Source organism: Globicephala melas, chromosome 1 (assembly GCF_963455315.2).
Source record: "Globicephala melas chromosome 1, mGloMel1.2, whole genome shotgun sequence".
In the NCBI taxonomy this organism is placed as follows: domain Eukaryota; kingdom Metazoa; phylum Chordata; class Mammalia; order Artiodactyla; family Delphinidae; genus Globicephala; species Globicephala melas.
Window position 1 is genome coordinate 103098475 of NC_083314.1, and position 18415 is coordinate 103116889.

At 33.6% G+C, this 18415-nt stretch overlaps 1 protein-coding gene across 4 annotated transcripts in view; it reads right to left on the reverse strand.

The window, feature by feature from the left end:
* Window positions 1–18415, reverse strand: part of PTBP2 (polypyrimidine tract binding protein 2) — an 83396-nt gene that overhangs the window by 47545 nt on the left and 17436 nt on the right. For all 4 annotated transcript variants that reach the window (XM_030868759.3, XM_030868758.3, XM_030868757.3 and 1 more), the window contains exon 3: window positions 14171–14246. In XM_030868759.3, the coding sequence (XP_030724619.1) occupies window positions 14171–14246 (76 nt within the window). The remainder of the gene's footprint in view (window positions 1–14170; window positions 14247–18415) is intronic.

The following is an 18415-nucleotide window of genomic DNA, read 5'->3' on the forward strand; positions in this document are numbered from 1 at the left end:
CTATTTTAACAAAATATAAGTACATTCTCATTCTCCAATTCTTCCAGACTCAAACATTTATAAAAAGCACTCGTAACTTCCTTTATCAAAATATAACTGAGAGGCAAAGCAGTTTTACTCTCAAGCAGTTTTAGTTAGACTTCTGGGCAAAGCACAGTGTTATACAAGCTGCTGGCTTTAGAAAAACAAAAAAATAAAATAAAGTTAATCTGAGCTAAGAAAAATGAATGCTCATACTCTTTGCATTCTATATGGGAAAACAGAAATTTCAAAGAACAGTTAAACCAGAAACGTAGGTATATACAGGTAGAGAATACTTGTGTTATTCTACTAGCTTTAGTTAACTCCAACAGTCACCGCACACACACAAAAAATCTTACTAGGTTTACTGTAAAAGCTGCCTATAACTCTGCATTTCTGAGTAGCTGCATAGCCTAGTTGTCAAAAGTAACTTATGCATGAGCTGGAAAAATATAGAAGGTTACACTAAATTAGAGGAAGGCTCACATTACCTCTACACCTCTATGCAAGAGGACATGCTGTTAGGACCCTCATAAACATTCAAACTGAAACAACATGCTGGAATAGTCTCAAAGTATTACAAAAAAATGAAATAACTTATCAAAAATGTCTGTATGTAAAAATTAATTGGAAATCTCAGAGAATTCTGAATAACATGTAACAGAATCTATAAAATGATTTCAGTTCTTTTACATAGAGAAAAAGTCATACTTTCAGCAATAATACTGATATTAAAGAAAAGCAGTAGCACTGGCAGAAACATGTATACCTAACTTAAAGAGGTATTCCATTTCCACACCTATAAAAAAATGGACTCAAGAGAGACCATATCTTACAATTGTCAAGCCTCCTCCCCACTTCCAAAGAGTTAAAAATTCCTTCCAATAAAATCCAATTCCAATACTAGTTAGAGCTGTGTCTTTGAAATGTTACGCTTCTAAAGAAGGAATTAGTTTATTACAAAATAGTTTTGAATAAGATTATTTCCCCAAGACTAAGTTTCTAATAACATTAACTTTTCTCACTTCTAAAATTCTTTTTTTCTTTGACACAAATATACGTGTAGAGAAAGAAAGTCTGGACAGGGAAAGGCTGTTGAGATAGATGCTGTTGGAAAAAGAATTCTAGTGAAGTCAGAAGAAACATTTTGGGAAAAGCTGGAATGTAAGAATGAAATTCTGTTTTGTATCTGATAATGATAAAAATGTCCTTGTAATACTGTCTGTAAAAGTCCCTTTTTGAGCCATCTGGACAACTGCATATTTGTCCAGGTAAGTATAGTCACTGGTTTTTAAAGGTCTTATTATTCAAATTGGGGTCTGTTTGAACATACACAGACTCTCATCTTTCTATGTTAGGAAAAACACAGAACAATTTTAAAACTCAATGTTTCCTTTGTTCAAAAAGGTAAAATAAATTGAATCTATATAAACTTCTTAGGTTGAAACAGGCTTTAAGAAATTTTACTCCATCACTACAAAAACACTTGATTCATTCTTTAGTCACAAAGTACATTATCATTCCTAAACATACTTTAAAAAAAAGGAAAACAGTAACAGATTGTTCTTTCTTTTCAACAAAAACAAATCACTTTCTCTACTTTGCTCCCTTTGTTAATGGAACTACTATCCATCAACCCAGTGATTCTAGGCCGAAACTCTTAATACTTCTACCAAAGTCTACTTCTAAATAACTCAGAAATTGTCTAATTGCTTCATATATCATTCTCTCCATATTCTACTCCTGAGACTCTAAAATTCAGGACCTCGGTGTCTCTAAAGCAGATTATTGTAAAGTTTTAAACTGTCCTATGTACAGTAGTAACCCCCCTCTGCCCCCTAAAAAATGCAAATGGAACAAAAATCCTTTCTAAGTGTAAATATCGTGAAGTCCAATCTCCTTATTACAACAAGTCAAATCCTATATCCAGACCCTTGCCCACCAGGACATTTTTACTCATTCCCCTTCTCACATTTTACATTGCAGAAAGACAGAACTCTACAAGTAGCTGATGGGTTTCCACAGGTAGCCTACTATTTCAAATAAATTGTTATTTATTTTACAGCTTTGTTCATTGACAAAGAACATGTCCATCACCCCAGAAAATGTCCTAATACTTATTAATCCCCAACACCCACAAGCAACGATTATTTTGGTTTCTATACTGAAAATTAATTATCTGCTCTTTACAGAAAGGGAATCACATAGTATATACTCTTTTGCGTCTGGCTTCTCTTGCTTCATATAACGTTTCTTAATATTCACTTGTGTTGCTACATGTATTAATAGTAATTCTTTTGCTCTTAATAAGTAGTAATCCACTGTATGACTAACTTCTTGATCCATTTTCCTGTTGATAGACATTTAGATTGTTTCAAGTTTGGGACCATTATAAATAGTTTTTTATACACACATTTGTACAACTAGAAATGGAAGTACTGGGTCATAGGACATGTTTATGTTTAACTTTATAAGAAACTGCCTGTGCTATGCGGCTGCATCAGAAACATCAGCCGCATAGCACAGGGAGATCAGCTCGGTGCTTTGTGACCGCCTGGAGGGGTGGGATAGGGAGGGTGGGAGGGAGGGAGACGCAAGCGGGAAGAGATATGGGAACATATGTATATATATAACTGATTCATTTTGTTGTGAAGCTGAAAAAAAAGAAACTGTCAAACTGTGTTCCAACTATTTTACACTCACCAACAATGGCATATAGTTTCAGCTGCTCCACATCCTCATCAACATTTGGCATTACCGATTTGTTTAACTTTAGCCTAGATTCTAGTTGGTCTGAAGTGGTATCTCATATTAGTTATAAATTGTGATTTCCTTATGACTAATAAATCTTTTCATGTGCTTATTAGCCATTCGTGTACCTTCTTCTGTCCATTTAAAAAATTAGTCTCTTTGTATTTGACATGCAAGAATTCTTTACATACTCTGGATATAAGTATTTATGTACGTCAGACATGTATTGATATCTGAATGAATATTAATATTTTCTCTCAGCCTGTGCCGTGCCTTTTCATTCTCTTAATAATGTCGTTTGATGAGAAGGTTTTCATTTAGATGGACTCTAGTTTGTAAAGTATTCCTTTATGGTTAGTGTATTTTTGTACCTTTTCTAAGAAATCTTCATTTACCCCAAGGCTGAGGATACATTCTAGGATTTTTTTTCTTAAAAGCTTTGCATATTTAGATTTTAGGTTTAGGTATGTAATTCATCTTTTTCCATACGGCATGAAGTAAGGTTTGAGTTTCTAATTTTTTTTTTCGTTTTCATTTGTGTATCCAACTGTTCTAGCACCACTTGTTAAAAATACTTCCCTTTCACCATTAAATGACCAAGGGACCTTTGTAAATAATCAACTGACCCTAAATGTAGGAGTTTATTTATAAATACTGTTCTGTGACACTAATCATGCTATACTAAACTGCTGTGATTACTTTACTCTTGAAATGAAATAGTATTCCAACTCTTTTTTTTCTTTTTCAAATGGCTTTAGTTATTCTAGGTCTTTTTATTTCCATATAAAGTGTAGACCAATTCATCACTTTCAATGTAAATGCCTGTTCAGCTTGACTGATTTATAAATTCCATCCCAATTAGGGGAAAAATGACATCTTTAACACATTGAGCCTTCTACTCATGAACATGGTGTATCTATTTATTTAGGTCTTTAATTTCTCTTTGCCATGCCTTGCAGTTATTGATGTAGTTATCATGCACATTTTTTGTTAAATTTATTCTTTGATATTTTGTCTTTCTGATGTTTCTATAAACGGATTTTTTTAAATTTCATTTTCCAAAACTTTGCTAATAATATCAGAAAAAAATTATCTTTGTATGGTGAACTGTATCCTGTAAACCATTCTAAAATCATTTAGATTCCTTTGGGTTTTCTATTTTAAAAATCATGTTGACTGTGAATAATACAGTTTTACTTCTTCCCTTCTGATCTTTATGCTTTTTATTTATTTTACTCGTCTTAATGTAAGCAAAAGCTAGAAAAATTGTGGAAACAGACATCCTTACTTCATTCCTCATTTTAAGAAGAAAACATTCACCCCTGCAGGTTTTGTTGTTGTTACTGTTGTTTTAAAGAAATTGATTACTTAAATTTACCTGGAAACACAAAAGCTCTAGATTAATCAATCAGAAAAAAAGAGCAAAGTTCCTCAACCTCATTAGTCATAAAAACTAAAATTAAAACCTTGAGAAACTACTTACACACCCATTAGAAGAGATAAAAAGATAATACCAAGGTGAGGATGCTGAACAACTGGAACTTTCATATACTGCTGGTGGGAATGTAAAATGGTATAAGCACTTTTGAAAACTGTTTGGCATTAAATGTACATAAGAATTAAACATACACCTACCACACAAAACAGGCATTCCACTCCTTAGCATTTACTCAAGAGGAATAACAGTGGATGTTCACGTAAAGACTTGAACATGATTGCTCCTAACAGTTTTACTCATAATAGTCCCCAAAGGGAAATGACTTAAGTGTCCATCAATGGCTGAATGAATAAACAAAATGCAAACACTACTCAGCAGTAAAGAGGAAAGTGAAAGCAGTACAACACAGAAGAGTACATAGTACATGATTCTGTTTATACAAAATTCTAGAGAATTCAAACTAATTAATAGTGACAAAAAGCAGATCAGTGATTGAGAAGGGGATAAAACAGGAAGGGATGGCTACAAAGGGCTATGAGGAATCTAGTATGTGTGATGGATATATATTTTGACTGTCAGTGATTTCATGGGTGTATACATCTTTCAATACTTATCTGACTGTACAATTTAAATGGATGCAATTTATTGTATGGAAATTATACCTCAATAAAACTGAATTTAAAGTGGAAAAAAAAACATTCAATATTTCACCATTATGAATGAAATTTATTGTAGGCTCTTAGTAGATGCCCCTTGTCTACCCTGTAGAAGTTCCCCTTTCTTATTAGTTTTCTGAGAACTTTTTATCATGAATGGATGCTGTATTTTTGTCAAATGCCTTTTCTGCTTCTATTAACATGATGATTCTTTTTCCTCCATTATTCTATTGTGATAAATTACACTGAATTCCTTTTCGACTGTTAAACCTTACAATCAAGAGGTAAGCCTGAATTAGTCATCATGAATTACCTTTTACATACTGCTGAAAGTGATCTGCTAATATCTTGTTAAGAATGTCTGCATTTATGTTAATGAAAAATGTTAGTGTGAAATCCTGATTTCTTATATTATCTTTGTTAGATTTTGGTTTTGGTAGCTTCATAAAGTGAATTAGGGAGTATTCCCCTTCTCTTTTTCTAAAAAAGGTTAAAAGAAAAAATGGCTATTATTTCTTACTTTGAAGTTTCATAAAATTCAACAGTGAAACCGCCCATGCCTGAGTAAAACCACCTACGAGTGAAATCACCTATGCCTGAGTAATCTCCATGAAAAGATGTTTTTTATTATTAAAAATTCAATTTTGATAATAGAGATAAAGGTAATCTATATCTATAATATTATAATATAGAGGTAATCTATTATATCAATTTTGGTTCACTAGATTTATAAAAGAGTTTGTCTATTTCACCTAAGTTGCTGAATTTATCAGCATTACCGACGCTTGTGATACTGTCTTTCTGTCCTATTACACTGTGTAGGATCTGTAGTGATATCTCCACTTTCATTCCTGATTCTGGTAATTTATGTTTTCTTTTTCTTTCTTGACAGAAATTTTAAACCTTTCTTTTTTTCTGCTACAGATATTTTCCAGTGTAGGTAGATAAGTACTAATATAGAACTATTTTCCCCCCATGCACTTCTTGTGGGGAAAATATTTCTATATTTTCTTCTATATTCCAAGAAAATATAGATGTATTTTCATTTGGTGTATGATTAAAATATGATGTATTTTCTTTCAGTCAAAAATATGCCCTTTATATCTTCTGTGATTCATGTGCTTTTCAGAATTGTGTAAATTTCTAAATATTTGGTAATTTCCTAGATTTCTGTAAATCCCACTACAATCAGGTACTATATGAGCTTCAATCATTTGAAATTTATTGTAAGCTATGTTAACATCATGTTGAATATCCTATGTACATTTAAAAGGCTATTGTGCAGTTACTGGATGTCTTGTAAATGTGACTTAAGCCAAGCTGACAGCATTGTTCAAATCCTCTATGTACTGTTTTTTTAAGATCAATTCGTCCTATCGATTACTATGAGGAATGTTAAAACAGCCACAGCCAATTGTAAATTTAAAATTGTAGATTTCTCTGCTTCTCTTTTAATTTTGTCATTTTTTAATATGTACTTTGAAACTGTTATTACTAATATACAAATAAAGGAATGTTATATTTTCCAATATATTGACTTTTTCGACCCTAAGAAATATGCCTTTTTATACCCGGTAATACTCCTTGTCTTGAATTCTACTTCATCTGATGTTAATACAATCACATCAACTTTCTTGTGCTTACTGTTTGCGTGAAATATTATTTTCCATCCCTTTTACTTTCAACTTGTGTCTCTGTACTTCAACCTGACGACAGCAGTAGACACCGTAATTAGGCCTTACTTTTTAATCCAGTATGATATTCTTTGCCTTTTAATTGGACTTCTTAGACTACAAATGTCCAAAAGAAACGTACCAAAAGCCACATAAATTTTAAGTATTCTAGTAACCACATCAAAAAGTAAAAGGGAGTGAACTTAATTTTTTTTGAACAGGTTCTTATTAGTTATCCATTTTATACATATTAGTGTATACATGTCAATCCCAATCTCCCAATTCATCCTACCAGCACCACTCCACCACTTTCTCCCTTGTTGTCCATACGTTTGTTCTCTACATCTGTGTCTCTATTTCTGCCCTGCAAATGCGTTTATACGATATCTGTTTTTCACTTTCTGATTTACTTCACTCTGTATGACAGTCTCTAGATCCATCCACATCTCTACAAACGACTCAATTTTGTTCCTTTTTTATGGCTGAGTAATATTTCATTCTATATATGTACCACATCTTCTTTACCCATTTGTCTGTCGATGGGCATTTAGGTTGCTTCCATGACCTGGCTATTGTAAAATAGTGCTGCAGTCAACACTGAAGTACATGTGTCTTTCTGAATTATGGTTTCTCTGGATATACGCCCAGTAGTGGGACTGCTGGGTCATATGGTAATTCTGCTTTTAGTTTTTTAAGGAACCTCCATACTGTTCTCCATAGTGGCTGTATCAATCTACATTTCCACCAACAGTGCAAAGGGGTTCCCTTTTCTCCACACCCTCTCCAGCATTTGTTGTTTGTAGATTTTCTGATGATGCCCCTTCTAACTAGTATGAGGTGATACCTCACTGTAGCTTTGATTTGCATTTCTCTAATAATTAGTGATGTTGAGTAGGTTTTCATGTGCTTCTTGGCCACCTGTATGTCTTCTTTGGAGAAATGTCTATTTAGGTCTTCTGCCCATTTTTTGATTGGGTTGTTTATTTTTCTAATATTGAGCTGCTTAAGCTGTTTACATATTTTGGAGATTAATCCTTTGTCCACTGATTCATTTGCAAATATTTTCTTCCATTCTGAGGGTTGTCTTTTCATCTTGTTTGTAGTTTCCTTTGCTTTGCAAAAGCTTTTAAGTTTCATTAGGTCCCATTTGTTTATTCTGATTTTTATTTCCATTTCTCTAGGAGGTGGATCAAAGAAGATCTTGCTTTGATTTATGTCAAAGAGTGTTGTTCCTACGTTTTCCTCTATGAGTTTTATAGTGCCTGGCCTTACATTTAGGTCTCTAATCCATTTTGAGTTTATTTTTGTGTATGGTGTTAGGGAGTGTTCTAATTTCATTCATTTACATATAGCTGTCCAGTTTTCCCAGCACCACTTATTGAAGAGACTATCTTTTCTCCACTGTATATCCTTGCCTCCTTTGTCACAGATTAGTTGACCAGAGGTGCGTGGGTTTATCTCTGGGCTTTCTATCCTGTTCCATTGATTTATACTTCTGTTTTTGTGCCAGTACCATATTGTCTTGATTACTGTAGCTTTGTAGTCTAGTCTGAAGTCAGCGAGTCTGATTCCTCCAGCTCCCTTTTTCCCCTCAAGACTCCTTTGGCTATTCAGGGTCTTCTGTGTCGCCATAGAAATTTTAAGATTTTTTGTTCTAGTTCTATAAAAAATGCCATTGGTAATTTGATAGGGATTGTACTGAATCTGTAGATTGCTTTGGGTAGTATAGTCATTTTCACAATATTGATTTTTCCAATCCAAGAACATGGTATATATCTCCATCTGTTTGTGTCATCTTTGATTTCTTTCATCAGCATCTTACAGTTTTCTGAGTACAGGTCTTTTACCTCCTTAGATAGGTTTATTCCTAGGTATTTTATTCTTTTTATTACAATGGTGAACGGGATTGTTTCCTTCATTTCTCTTTCTGATCTTTCTTTGTTAGTGCATAGGAATACAAGATTTCTGTGCTTTAATTTTGTATCCTGCAACTTTACCAAATTCATTGATTAGCTCTACTAGTTTTCTGGTGGCATCTTTAGGATTATCCATGTATAGTATCAAGTCATCTGCAAACAGTGACAGTTTAACTTCTTCTTTTCTAATTTGGATTCCTTTTATTTCTTTTTCTTCTTTGATTGTTGTGGCTAGGACTTCCAAAACTATGTTGAATAATAGTGGCGAGAGTAGACATCCTTGTCTTGTTCCTGATCTTAGAGGAAACGCTTTCAGTTTTTCACCATTGAGAATGATGTTTGCTGTGGGTTTGTTGTATATGGCCTTTATTATATTAGATTCCTTCTATGCCCACTTTCTGGAGAGTTTTTACCATAAATGGTGTTGAATTTTGTCAAAAGCTTTTTCTGCATCTATTGAGATGATCATATGGTTTTCATTCTTCAATTTGCTAATATGGTGTATCACATTGACTGATTTGCATATATTGAAGAATCCCTGCATCCCTGGCATAAATCCCACTTGATCATGGTGTATGATCCTTTTAATGTGTTGTTGGATTCTATTTGCTAGTATTTTGTTGAGGATTTTTGCATCTGTGTTCATCAGTTACATTGGTCTGTAATCTTTTTTTGTAGTATCTTTGTCTGGTTTTGGTATCAGGGTGATGGTGGCCTCACAGAATGAGTTTGGGAGTGTTCCTTCCTCTGCAATTTTTTGGAAGAGTTTGAGAAGGATGGGTGTTAGCTCTTCTGTAAATGTTTGATAGAATTCACCTGTGAAGCCATCTGGTCCTGGACTTTTGTGTGTTGGAAGATTTTTAATCACAGTTTCAATTTCAGTGCTTATGACTAGTCTGTTTATATTTTCTATTTCTTCCTGGTTCAGTCTCAGAAGGTTGTGCTTTTCTAAGAATTTGTCCATTTCTTCCAGGTTGTCCATATTACTGGCATATAGTTGCAAATAAATTAATTTTAATAATATATTTTAACCCAATATATCTGAAATATTACCATATCAACATATAAATCAGTATTTTAAAAAATGAGATTTTGTGTTATTTTTTTGGTACTACGTCTTTGAACAACACACAAACCCATTTACATCTCAGTTAGGAATAGTCACATTCCACATGCTCCACAGTCTCACAAAACTAGTGGTTACTGCACTAAACTATGTTAGTTTAACCAATTTACATTTACGTTTATGACTGGGCTTAACACCTAGCTCTTTATTTTCTAACTGTCCAGTGTTTTGTTGTTCTTCTCTTGCTATATTTGATAGTATTCCATTTTAATTCCTCTATGGGCTTTTCTTTTTAAATAGTCTTTTTGAGGTACAATTCACATAAAATAAGATGTCTATGAAGTTACAATCTGACAAGTTTTGACATATATTTACATCTGTGAAACCTTCAGCATAAGGGAATATATATATCCATCACCCCCAAATTTCCTTATGCCCTTTACAACCCTCTCCCTTGCTCTACCCACCTCTAAATTCCAAGCAACCACCAATTTGCTTTAATATGCAATCTCCTAGAGTTTTATATAAATAGACTCATACCGGACATACTCTTTTTTTTCCCGTCTTTCACAGAGCATAATTATTTAAGAGATTTATCCCTGCTGCTGCATGTAACATAGGTCACTCTATATGGCCAAACAGTATTTTACTGTATGCAATGGAATTCAATACCAAAAGAGCTATCTTTTTATATATTCATCTGCTGATGGACACTTGGGTTGTTCTGGATTTTAGATATTACGAATAAAGCTACTATGAACTTTCATATGAGTGTTTTAATGAGTATATGCCTTCATATTCCTTGGGTAAGCACCTAGGAAACAAATAGCTGGATCATACAGTAAATGTTTAGCTTTTTAAGAAACTGCCAAATTGTTTTCCAAAGTAGTTCTACAATTTTACTTTCCCATCAACAGTATATGAGTGTTACAGTTCCCCCACATCCTTTCCAACACTTAGTATGATCAGTCTTTCAAATTTTAGCTGTTGCAGAGATGTGTAATGTTATCTCACTTTGCATTTCTCTAACGACAAATGATGTTGAACATCTTTTTCATGTGCTTACTTGTCATCTGTATATCTTTTTTGCTGACCAATTCAATTACTTTTGCCAATTTATCAAATTGGGTTGTTTGCTGCCTTATTGTTGAGTTTTAGAGTTTATATATGTAGTCTGAATTTATGTATATTCTGGATAAAAATCCTTTATCAGCTATATATATACATATGTATATGTATCAGACATCTTTGTAAAGATCTGCCACTCCATGGCTTATCTTTTCATTCTCTTAACAATGTCTTTTGAATAATGTAAGTTTTTAAAACTAATGAAGTCCCCATTTGTTCTTTCATAGATTGTGCTTTTGGGGTCACGTTAAAGAAATCTCTGCATAACCCAAGGTCACAAAGATTTTCTACTATGCTTTCTTCTAGAAGTTTTATAATTTTTAGGTTCTACATTTACATCAAAGTCCATTTGGAGCTCATTTTTGTATGAAGTATAGATCCAAGTATCGATAGCTTGTTGCTGCTGTTGTTGGCAGCATATGGATAGCCTATTGTTACAGAATCCTTTGCTGAAAAATCTATTTTTTTCCTCCACTGAATTGCCTTTGTGCCTCTGTCAAAAACCAGTTGTCCATAACTGTGTGGCTTTATTTCTGGACTCTCTATTCTGTTCCATTAATCTATTTATCTTTCTTTATGCTAATATGACTTTGTTTCGATTACTGTATGGTTTACAATAACTTTTAAAAGCAGGAGTCAGCCTTCCAACTTTCTATTTGCTTTTGAATGTAAGTCTTTGTACCTTTTTAAAGACATTGTTTCAATATGCAACTTTAATTTACCAGAATATTCTTATGTAAGAGTTAATACTCTATCATTTCATGTAATATAAAAACCTTAGACTGTAAAATTCCATTTATCTTCACTTTGTGCTAATCACTGTCATATAAACATCTATGAACAGAATGAACCACATAATTCAAAGGTTTTCTGTATACCTAAACAGTCTTTCAAAGAAGTTTAAAGGAGTAAAAGAGATAGCTTTTTAAAATTTTCACACATTTATTTACCATTCCTGGTACTCCTTGTTATTTCCTGTAGATCCAAGGTTTTGTCTAGTGCTATTCCATTCAGCCTAAAGAACTTTTTTTTCTTTTAATGCAAGGTGTTAGTCTCCTGTGAGATATCTTTTTCTTGCTTGCTTGTAAGATTTTCTCTTTATTATTAGATTTCAATATTTTGATTATTGTGTGCCTTGGTATGTTTCTTTTTACTTATCCTACCTGACAGTTTTCTTCAAATTTTAGAAGTTTTCAACTATTACTGCTTCAATTACATATATTTGGCACCATTCTCTTTACTCCCTCTCTGAAACTGCAATTACATGTATGTTAGACTACTTGATCTCCCCAAAGATATACTTTTACTCTCTCTGGAAAACTGAGTAATTTCTATCAATCTGTATTCAAGTTCATTAACCTTTCTTCAGTTGTCTTCAAACTGCTGTTACTCCCAACCAGTGAATTTTTCATTCCAAATTCTGTATTTTTCAATTAGAGCATTTCTATATGCTTTCTTTATAGTTCTTTTCTCAACACATTCTTCCATGTTCATTATTTCAATATTTTCTTTTATAGCTTTAAAAATATTTATAGTCCTTGTCTGCTAATTCCAATATCAAGGTCATTTTGAGGTCTATTCTTATTGAATGCTTCTTCACAGGATTCGTAAAATTTGATGGTATGCAGGATATTGTGGATGACAGTTGTGGGAAGACTGAATCATGTTGTCTTCCTTAGGGCACATTGTTTTATTTAGGCAGGCAATTCAATTACTGGTGAATCCTTCATGTCTTGTCAGGCTGGACTATCAGAGTTTATTAACTTAGTCTTATGGCTGTCACTTACTATAGTGTATGATCCTTTCTCTTAAGACCTGAGCTTTTTGCAGTCTAAACAGAATGTCTATCTGCAAGACATATGCATTCTAACTACCCAGAACTCCAATGTCTCAGAGCACTGCACAACCTATGGAATCACCATTCTAGCTCTGACCCACAGTTGGTCATTTCTGATAGACCAGGAGAGTCTCAACCTACACATATGCAGCCCAGCCATTATTCAAAACTCTGAATTAAGTAAGAATCCCCACACCAAATTCGGCCCTCCAACCAATGCCCAAACCCCTGGACAAGTTCCTTTTTCAGGATCCTTCTCCATAAATCCCACATGTCTCAGCAGCTTTGAATTCCAATCTTAGTCTCTTCAGCACAGTGAGACCTCCATGCTTTACTTCAGCTCCACCTCCATGTGCTACAACAGTAGGGTACCCCAAAGCAGAAAAGCCAAAGTATTCATGAGACTCACTTCATATGTTTCCCTTATCTCAGGTTTCATTATCTTGTACTATTTACTCATCAATTCCAGACAACAGCTGTCCCATATATTTTATTCAGTTTTGTAGTTTTTGATTTTGGGGAAAGATGGAAAGAAGGAAAGGCTGCTACCAGTACTCTGTCATAGCCCTACATATTAATTTAGAAAACATTTCCATTATCAATCATTAAATGTACTATTTCAAAAAACATGAAACTGGCAAAGCAGAGATACAGATATTTGAGCCTGTTTGTTCAATTATTTGTACATGGTACCTTAACTATCAAAATCATGGCCTAGTGACTTTGCTTTGTAATCATGACATGGAAAACTCAGTAATGATGATGTGCAGAAAAATTCATCTTAACATCATTATAACTATATTTGAAAAATACTTCATTATAATTTTTGCTTAATTGTCAGGGATGTGTACATGTGCACTGAGGTGTACATATACACAAGCATGGCTACCTGAAGGAAATCAAAATGCTTCCATTCTTTTACAATCTTTATATTGCCCAATACGATTCCTAAAACAAGTAATTCAGAAAAGGGTTTAGAAAAAAGAAACTTTGGCTTTAGGTAATAATACAAAATGTAGGGTTATAAGGCAAACTAATTCAGTCATCATCAGATTCAAATTTGGTCCATTGGCCATAAAACTAAGCTCTAAAAATTAGTCTGTATTTATTTATAGACAGACATTACAACCAACCAACAGTAATGTTTCAAACATATAAAGCTTAAACACCCTAACTATGAAGATTAAATAAATCATTTTATATTTCCAAGTAAATAAATAAAGGAAACCAATCCAAAGAGTTAAAAATACTGTTACCACACAGAAAAAAGATTTAAAGCACATTAAAAAAACAGCTATGCACCTGAATCTTATGGTATTTTTTTTTACAGTTTGGGCTTTAGGATTTATGGGATAGAGAAGAAATACTTAAAAATATTTTATGACACACAACAGAAGCTAAGCACAAAAGTACAAAAGGAGTGAGAGTGAGGGAACTTGTAACATGAAAGAAAAAAAGGTTACATTTTTGTGATTAAAAGCAATCAGATTTAGTTACTTGCCCACAAATCACCCACTTCAAGGTTTTTTCACTTGACACATACATACTATAGTAAAATTTCTCTAAACTGTTTCAACACAGAGTATTTAAAAATAAAGGCTATTCTGGTAAAACACACTAAACTTTTAACATTCTGCTCTGCAAAATGGCAAATTATGAGACTGTTAAGAGAGTTAACACTTACCTGTAACCACCATGCTGCTCATGTTAGAGTTTGGACTACTGAGAACACTGCCTGAGAGTAGTTCGTCAGATCCTCTCTGTTAAAACAAGAACAAATTAGCATAAGACCCCTTTACATTTAAAAATATTAATCTGAAAGTCTGTCACTTATCTGGTAACTTTTCAAACAGTGTCTGAAAAACAGACACTGAAAAACAAATGTCAAAACAAATGTCAGGTGTTACACTACTGGGAATAAAAAATTTAATCCCAGAATAAAAAGTTAACTCCACTCTCCTATCCATCTCTTCCTTTTCCACAAAGCCAACAGTGTTTCCTTCCTTCCATTCACCCAAGTCCAACAGACAATAAATAGGAAAACTGATTAGGTTTCATAATCAGAAGCCTTGGAGAACTACATCATTTTTTTAAATAAACAAACTAATGCCACAGCACCTGGACTTTCTCACAGACACTGTGAATCCTTCAGCCTCATAGCCCTTTACTCATCCAGATAACTCAGGTCTTTAGAAAATGAGAACTTCACAATGGTGAGTTGGACAACTCATTTACATGAGCTGGACAATTCATTTTCATAATCATTAAAATTAAACAATTAGGTATATATTCCAATGGCTAGAACACTGTAAACAAAGGCAAAAAACTATGGAATGAGAAATTTCCTTCTACCAATATAAAGAGATTGAATCATGTCTTTAAAATCCTTTAAAGAAAAGGTTAAAAATCGTATGTTCTCAGAACTGCACAGTTGTTCAAACCAACCAATGTTGTTTCAACTATTTTAAAAATGTGTGTACATATAAAAGTATGTGTGAGCAGACTAATATTTAAAATAGCTAAATCAACTGTTTTGCATATTTTAAGTATGTGTATACTTACATACATGGGTAATTAATATTTAAAATAACTAAATCAACACTGGCTGATTTAGACAATCAGGACAAAGTTGAATGCAACCACCAAAGTAGAAAAAAATGTACAAAAGAGATAATTTACCAAAGCATTTTACAAAGTCCAAAACAATCCAAATTAACCATAAAATTTATGTTAATTTGTGTTAAACTCATACTTTAATAAGCTGTATTATAATAAGTATCACAGTGATGAAAAAATATTTATACGTCATCCCCTTTTTAAAAAGCTTTCTACTTGCTAGCATCAAGTTCACAGAAATACAAGCATGAGAAAAATAAAAACATAGTATCAAGTCACGTTAATACCATATTTACATCATATTTAATTTTTTAATCAAAGTATGGAAGATTCAGCATGGCATTGTTTTATAAAGACATGATATGATATACAGAATTAGATACTTTAGAGATCCTTAAAGTGTGGTCCCTAGAGCGGCATTAGACCTGGAAATTTCCTTAGCAACATATGTTCTCAGATCCATCCTAGATATACTGAACAAAACAATGGAGACAGGATCCAACAACCTGAGTTTTAACAAGCCTTTCAGATGCTTCTGATGCATGCTGAAGTTTAAGAACTGCTGACATCCATTATTGGTTCACTATCAACAACAAAAAATTTCCTAGTATTTTTAAAAAATTTTTAGAACACTTTTAGGTTTAAAATAAAATTGAGAAAAAGGAACAGATTTCCCATATACCCGCTGCCACCAAAGATGCGTCGCCTCCCCCATTATCAACATCCTCCACCAGGCTGGTACATTTATCACCAAGGATGAACCTATTTTGACACATCATAATCACCCAAAGTTCTGTTTAACTAAGGGTTTAATACTATACATTTTAATACCTAAGGGTTTGGACAAATGTGTAATGACATATCCGTCATTGTAACATCATACACAGTATCTTCACTACCTTAAAAATCCTCTGTGCTCTGCCTATTCATCCAAACTCTTCCCAACCCCTGATCTTTTTGTTGTCTCCTCAGTTTTGCCTTTTTCAGAATATAGCTGGAATCACATAGTATGTAGCATTCTCAGTTGGCTCTTTCATTTAGTAATTTGCATTTATGGTACCACGTACCCCTCATGCCTTTTCATGGCTTGAAAACTCATTTTGTTTTACTGCTGATAATTACCCCATTGTTGGGACGTACCACAGTTTATTAATCCATTCACCTACTGAAAGACATCTTGGTTGCTTCCATGTTTTGCCTATTATGAATAAAGCTGCTATTAAGATCCACGTGCAGGTTTCTGTGTATACGTAAGTTTTCAACTCCTTTGGATAAATACCAACGAGTTGCTGGATCGTACAGTACGAGTATGGTCAGTTTTGTAAGAAGAGCCAAACTGTTTTCCAAAGTGGCTATATAGTTTTGCATTCCCAATATATGCGAATTCCTGACACTCCACATCCTTGCCAGCATTTATGGTTTCCAGTGTTCCAGACTTTGGCTATTCTGACAGTGTAGCAGTATCTCATTGTTATTTCAGTTTGCATTTCCTTAATGACATATGATGTGAAGCATCTTTTCAAATGCTTATTTTCCATCTGTATATCTTCTTTGGTGAGATGTCTGTTAAGTTCTTTGGTCTATTTCCTAATCGGGTTGTTTTCTTATTGCTGAGTTTAAAAGTTTTTTGTATATTTTGGATAACAGCCCTTTATCACATGTATCTTTTGCAAAAGTCCAGCTTATAAATTATTTTTTTCATGGATTATGTCTTTGGTGTGGTACTAAAAAGACATCTTTATACCCAACTCATCTAGATCTTCTCTTACCTTATCTTCTAAAAGTTTTATAGTTCTGCATTCTATATTTAGGTCTATGATCCATTTTGAGTTAATTTTTGTGAAGAGTGTAATATCTGTGTCTCAATTCATTCTTCTGTACATGTATGTTCAGCTGTTCCAGTAGCACTTGTTGGGGAGACCTTTGCTCCTTTGTCAAAAATAAGTTGACTATATTTATGGGGGGGGGGGGCTCTATTCTGGGCTCTCCATTCTGTTTCACTGATCAACCTGTCTGTTCTTTCACCAAAACCACACTGTCATGATCACTGTATCTTCATATTAAATCTTGGAAGTTGAGTGGCATCAGTCCTCCAACTTTGTTATTCTCCTTCAATACTGTGTTGGCTTTCTGGGTCTTTTGCTTTTCCATATAAATTTCAGAATCAGCTTGTTGACATCCATATAACTACTCGCTGGAATTCTGATTGGGATTGCACTGAATTTATATATCAATTTCAGAAGAACTGACATCTTAACAATACTGAGTCTTCCTATCCATGAACGTGGAATATCTATCCACATTTATTTGGTTCTTTGGTTTCATTTATCAAAGTTTTGTAGTTGTCCTCATGTAGATCTTATATGTATTTTGTTAGATTTATACCTAAGATTTTCAAATTTGGGGGTGCTAATGTAAACTGTATTTTGTTTTTAATTTCAAATTGCACTTGCTCACCATTGGTATACAGGAAAGCAATTTACTTTCCTATTAATATATTAACATTGTACCCTGCAATCCTGCAATAACTACTTATCAGTTCCATGAAATTTTTTGTCAATTCTTTTGGATGTTGTACATAGACTATCATGTCATCTGCAAACAAGTTTTATACCTTCCTTCTCAATCTGTATACCTTTAATTTCCTTTTCTTGCCTTACTGCATCAGCAAGGAATTCCAGGAGGATGTTGAAAAGAAGTGGTGAGGAAGGACATCCTTGCCTTGTACTTGATCTTCATGAGAAAGTGTGGAGTTTCTCACCATTAATATGATGTTAGCTGTAGGGTTCTTTGTCAAGTTGAAGTTCCCCTCTGTTCTAGTTTAGTGAGAATTTTTATCATGAATGGGTGCTGAATTCTGTCAAATGTTTTATCCTCATCTAGTGATATGATCATATGATTTTTCTTCTTTAGTCGATTGATGTGATGAATTAACCTAGTTTTCTTTGTTTCTATGACAATTATGCCATATGGCATTTAAGCAAAAGGATTCCGTAGTTCAGCTTTCACCTATTATGTCACTGGTAAATTACTTACCTGTTCTAAACCTTAACTTACTCATTTGAAAAACAGAGATAACATCTTATCACAGTCCTTGGGCTCTGACAGGTTTCAGGGCTGAGACTAGCCCAACAACTTTCTCCTCTGGAGAAAAGAGAACCATGACAGAAAGACATGGGACAAGGATGTGAATATCAAGTTCCTGAGGAAAATGAGATTCTCAGAGAGAAAGGAAGGTTCTCACTCATGTATTTCTGGCCTCCACGAACACAAAGGTGCTACAAAGGAGGTGGACTGAGTGCTACGTACCTGC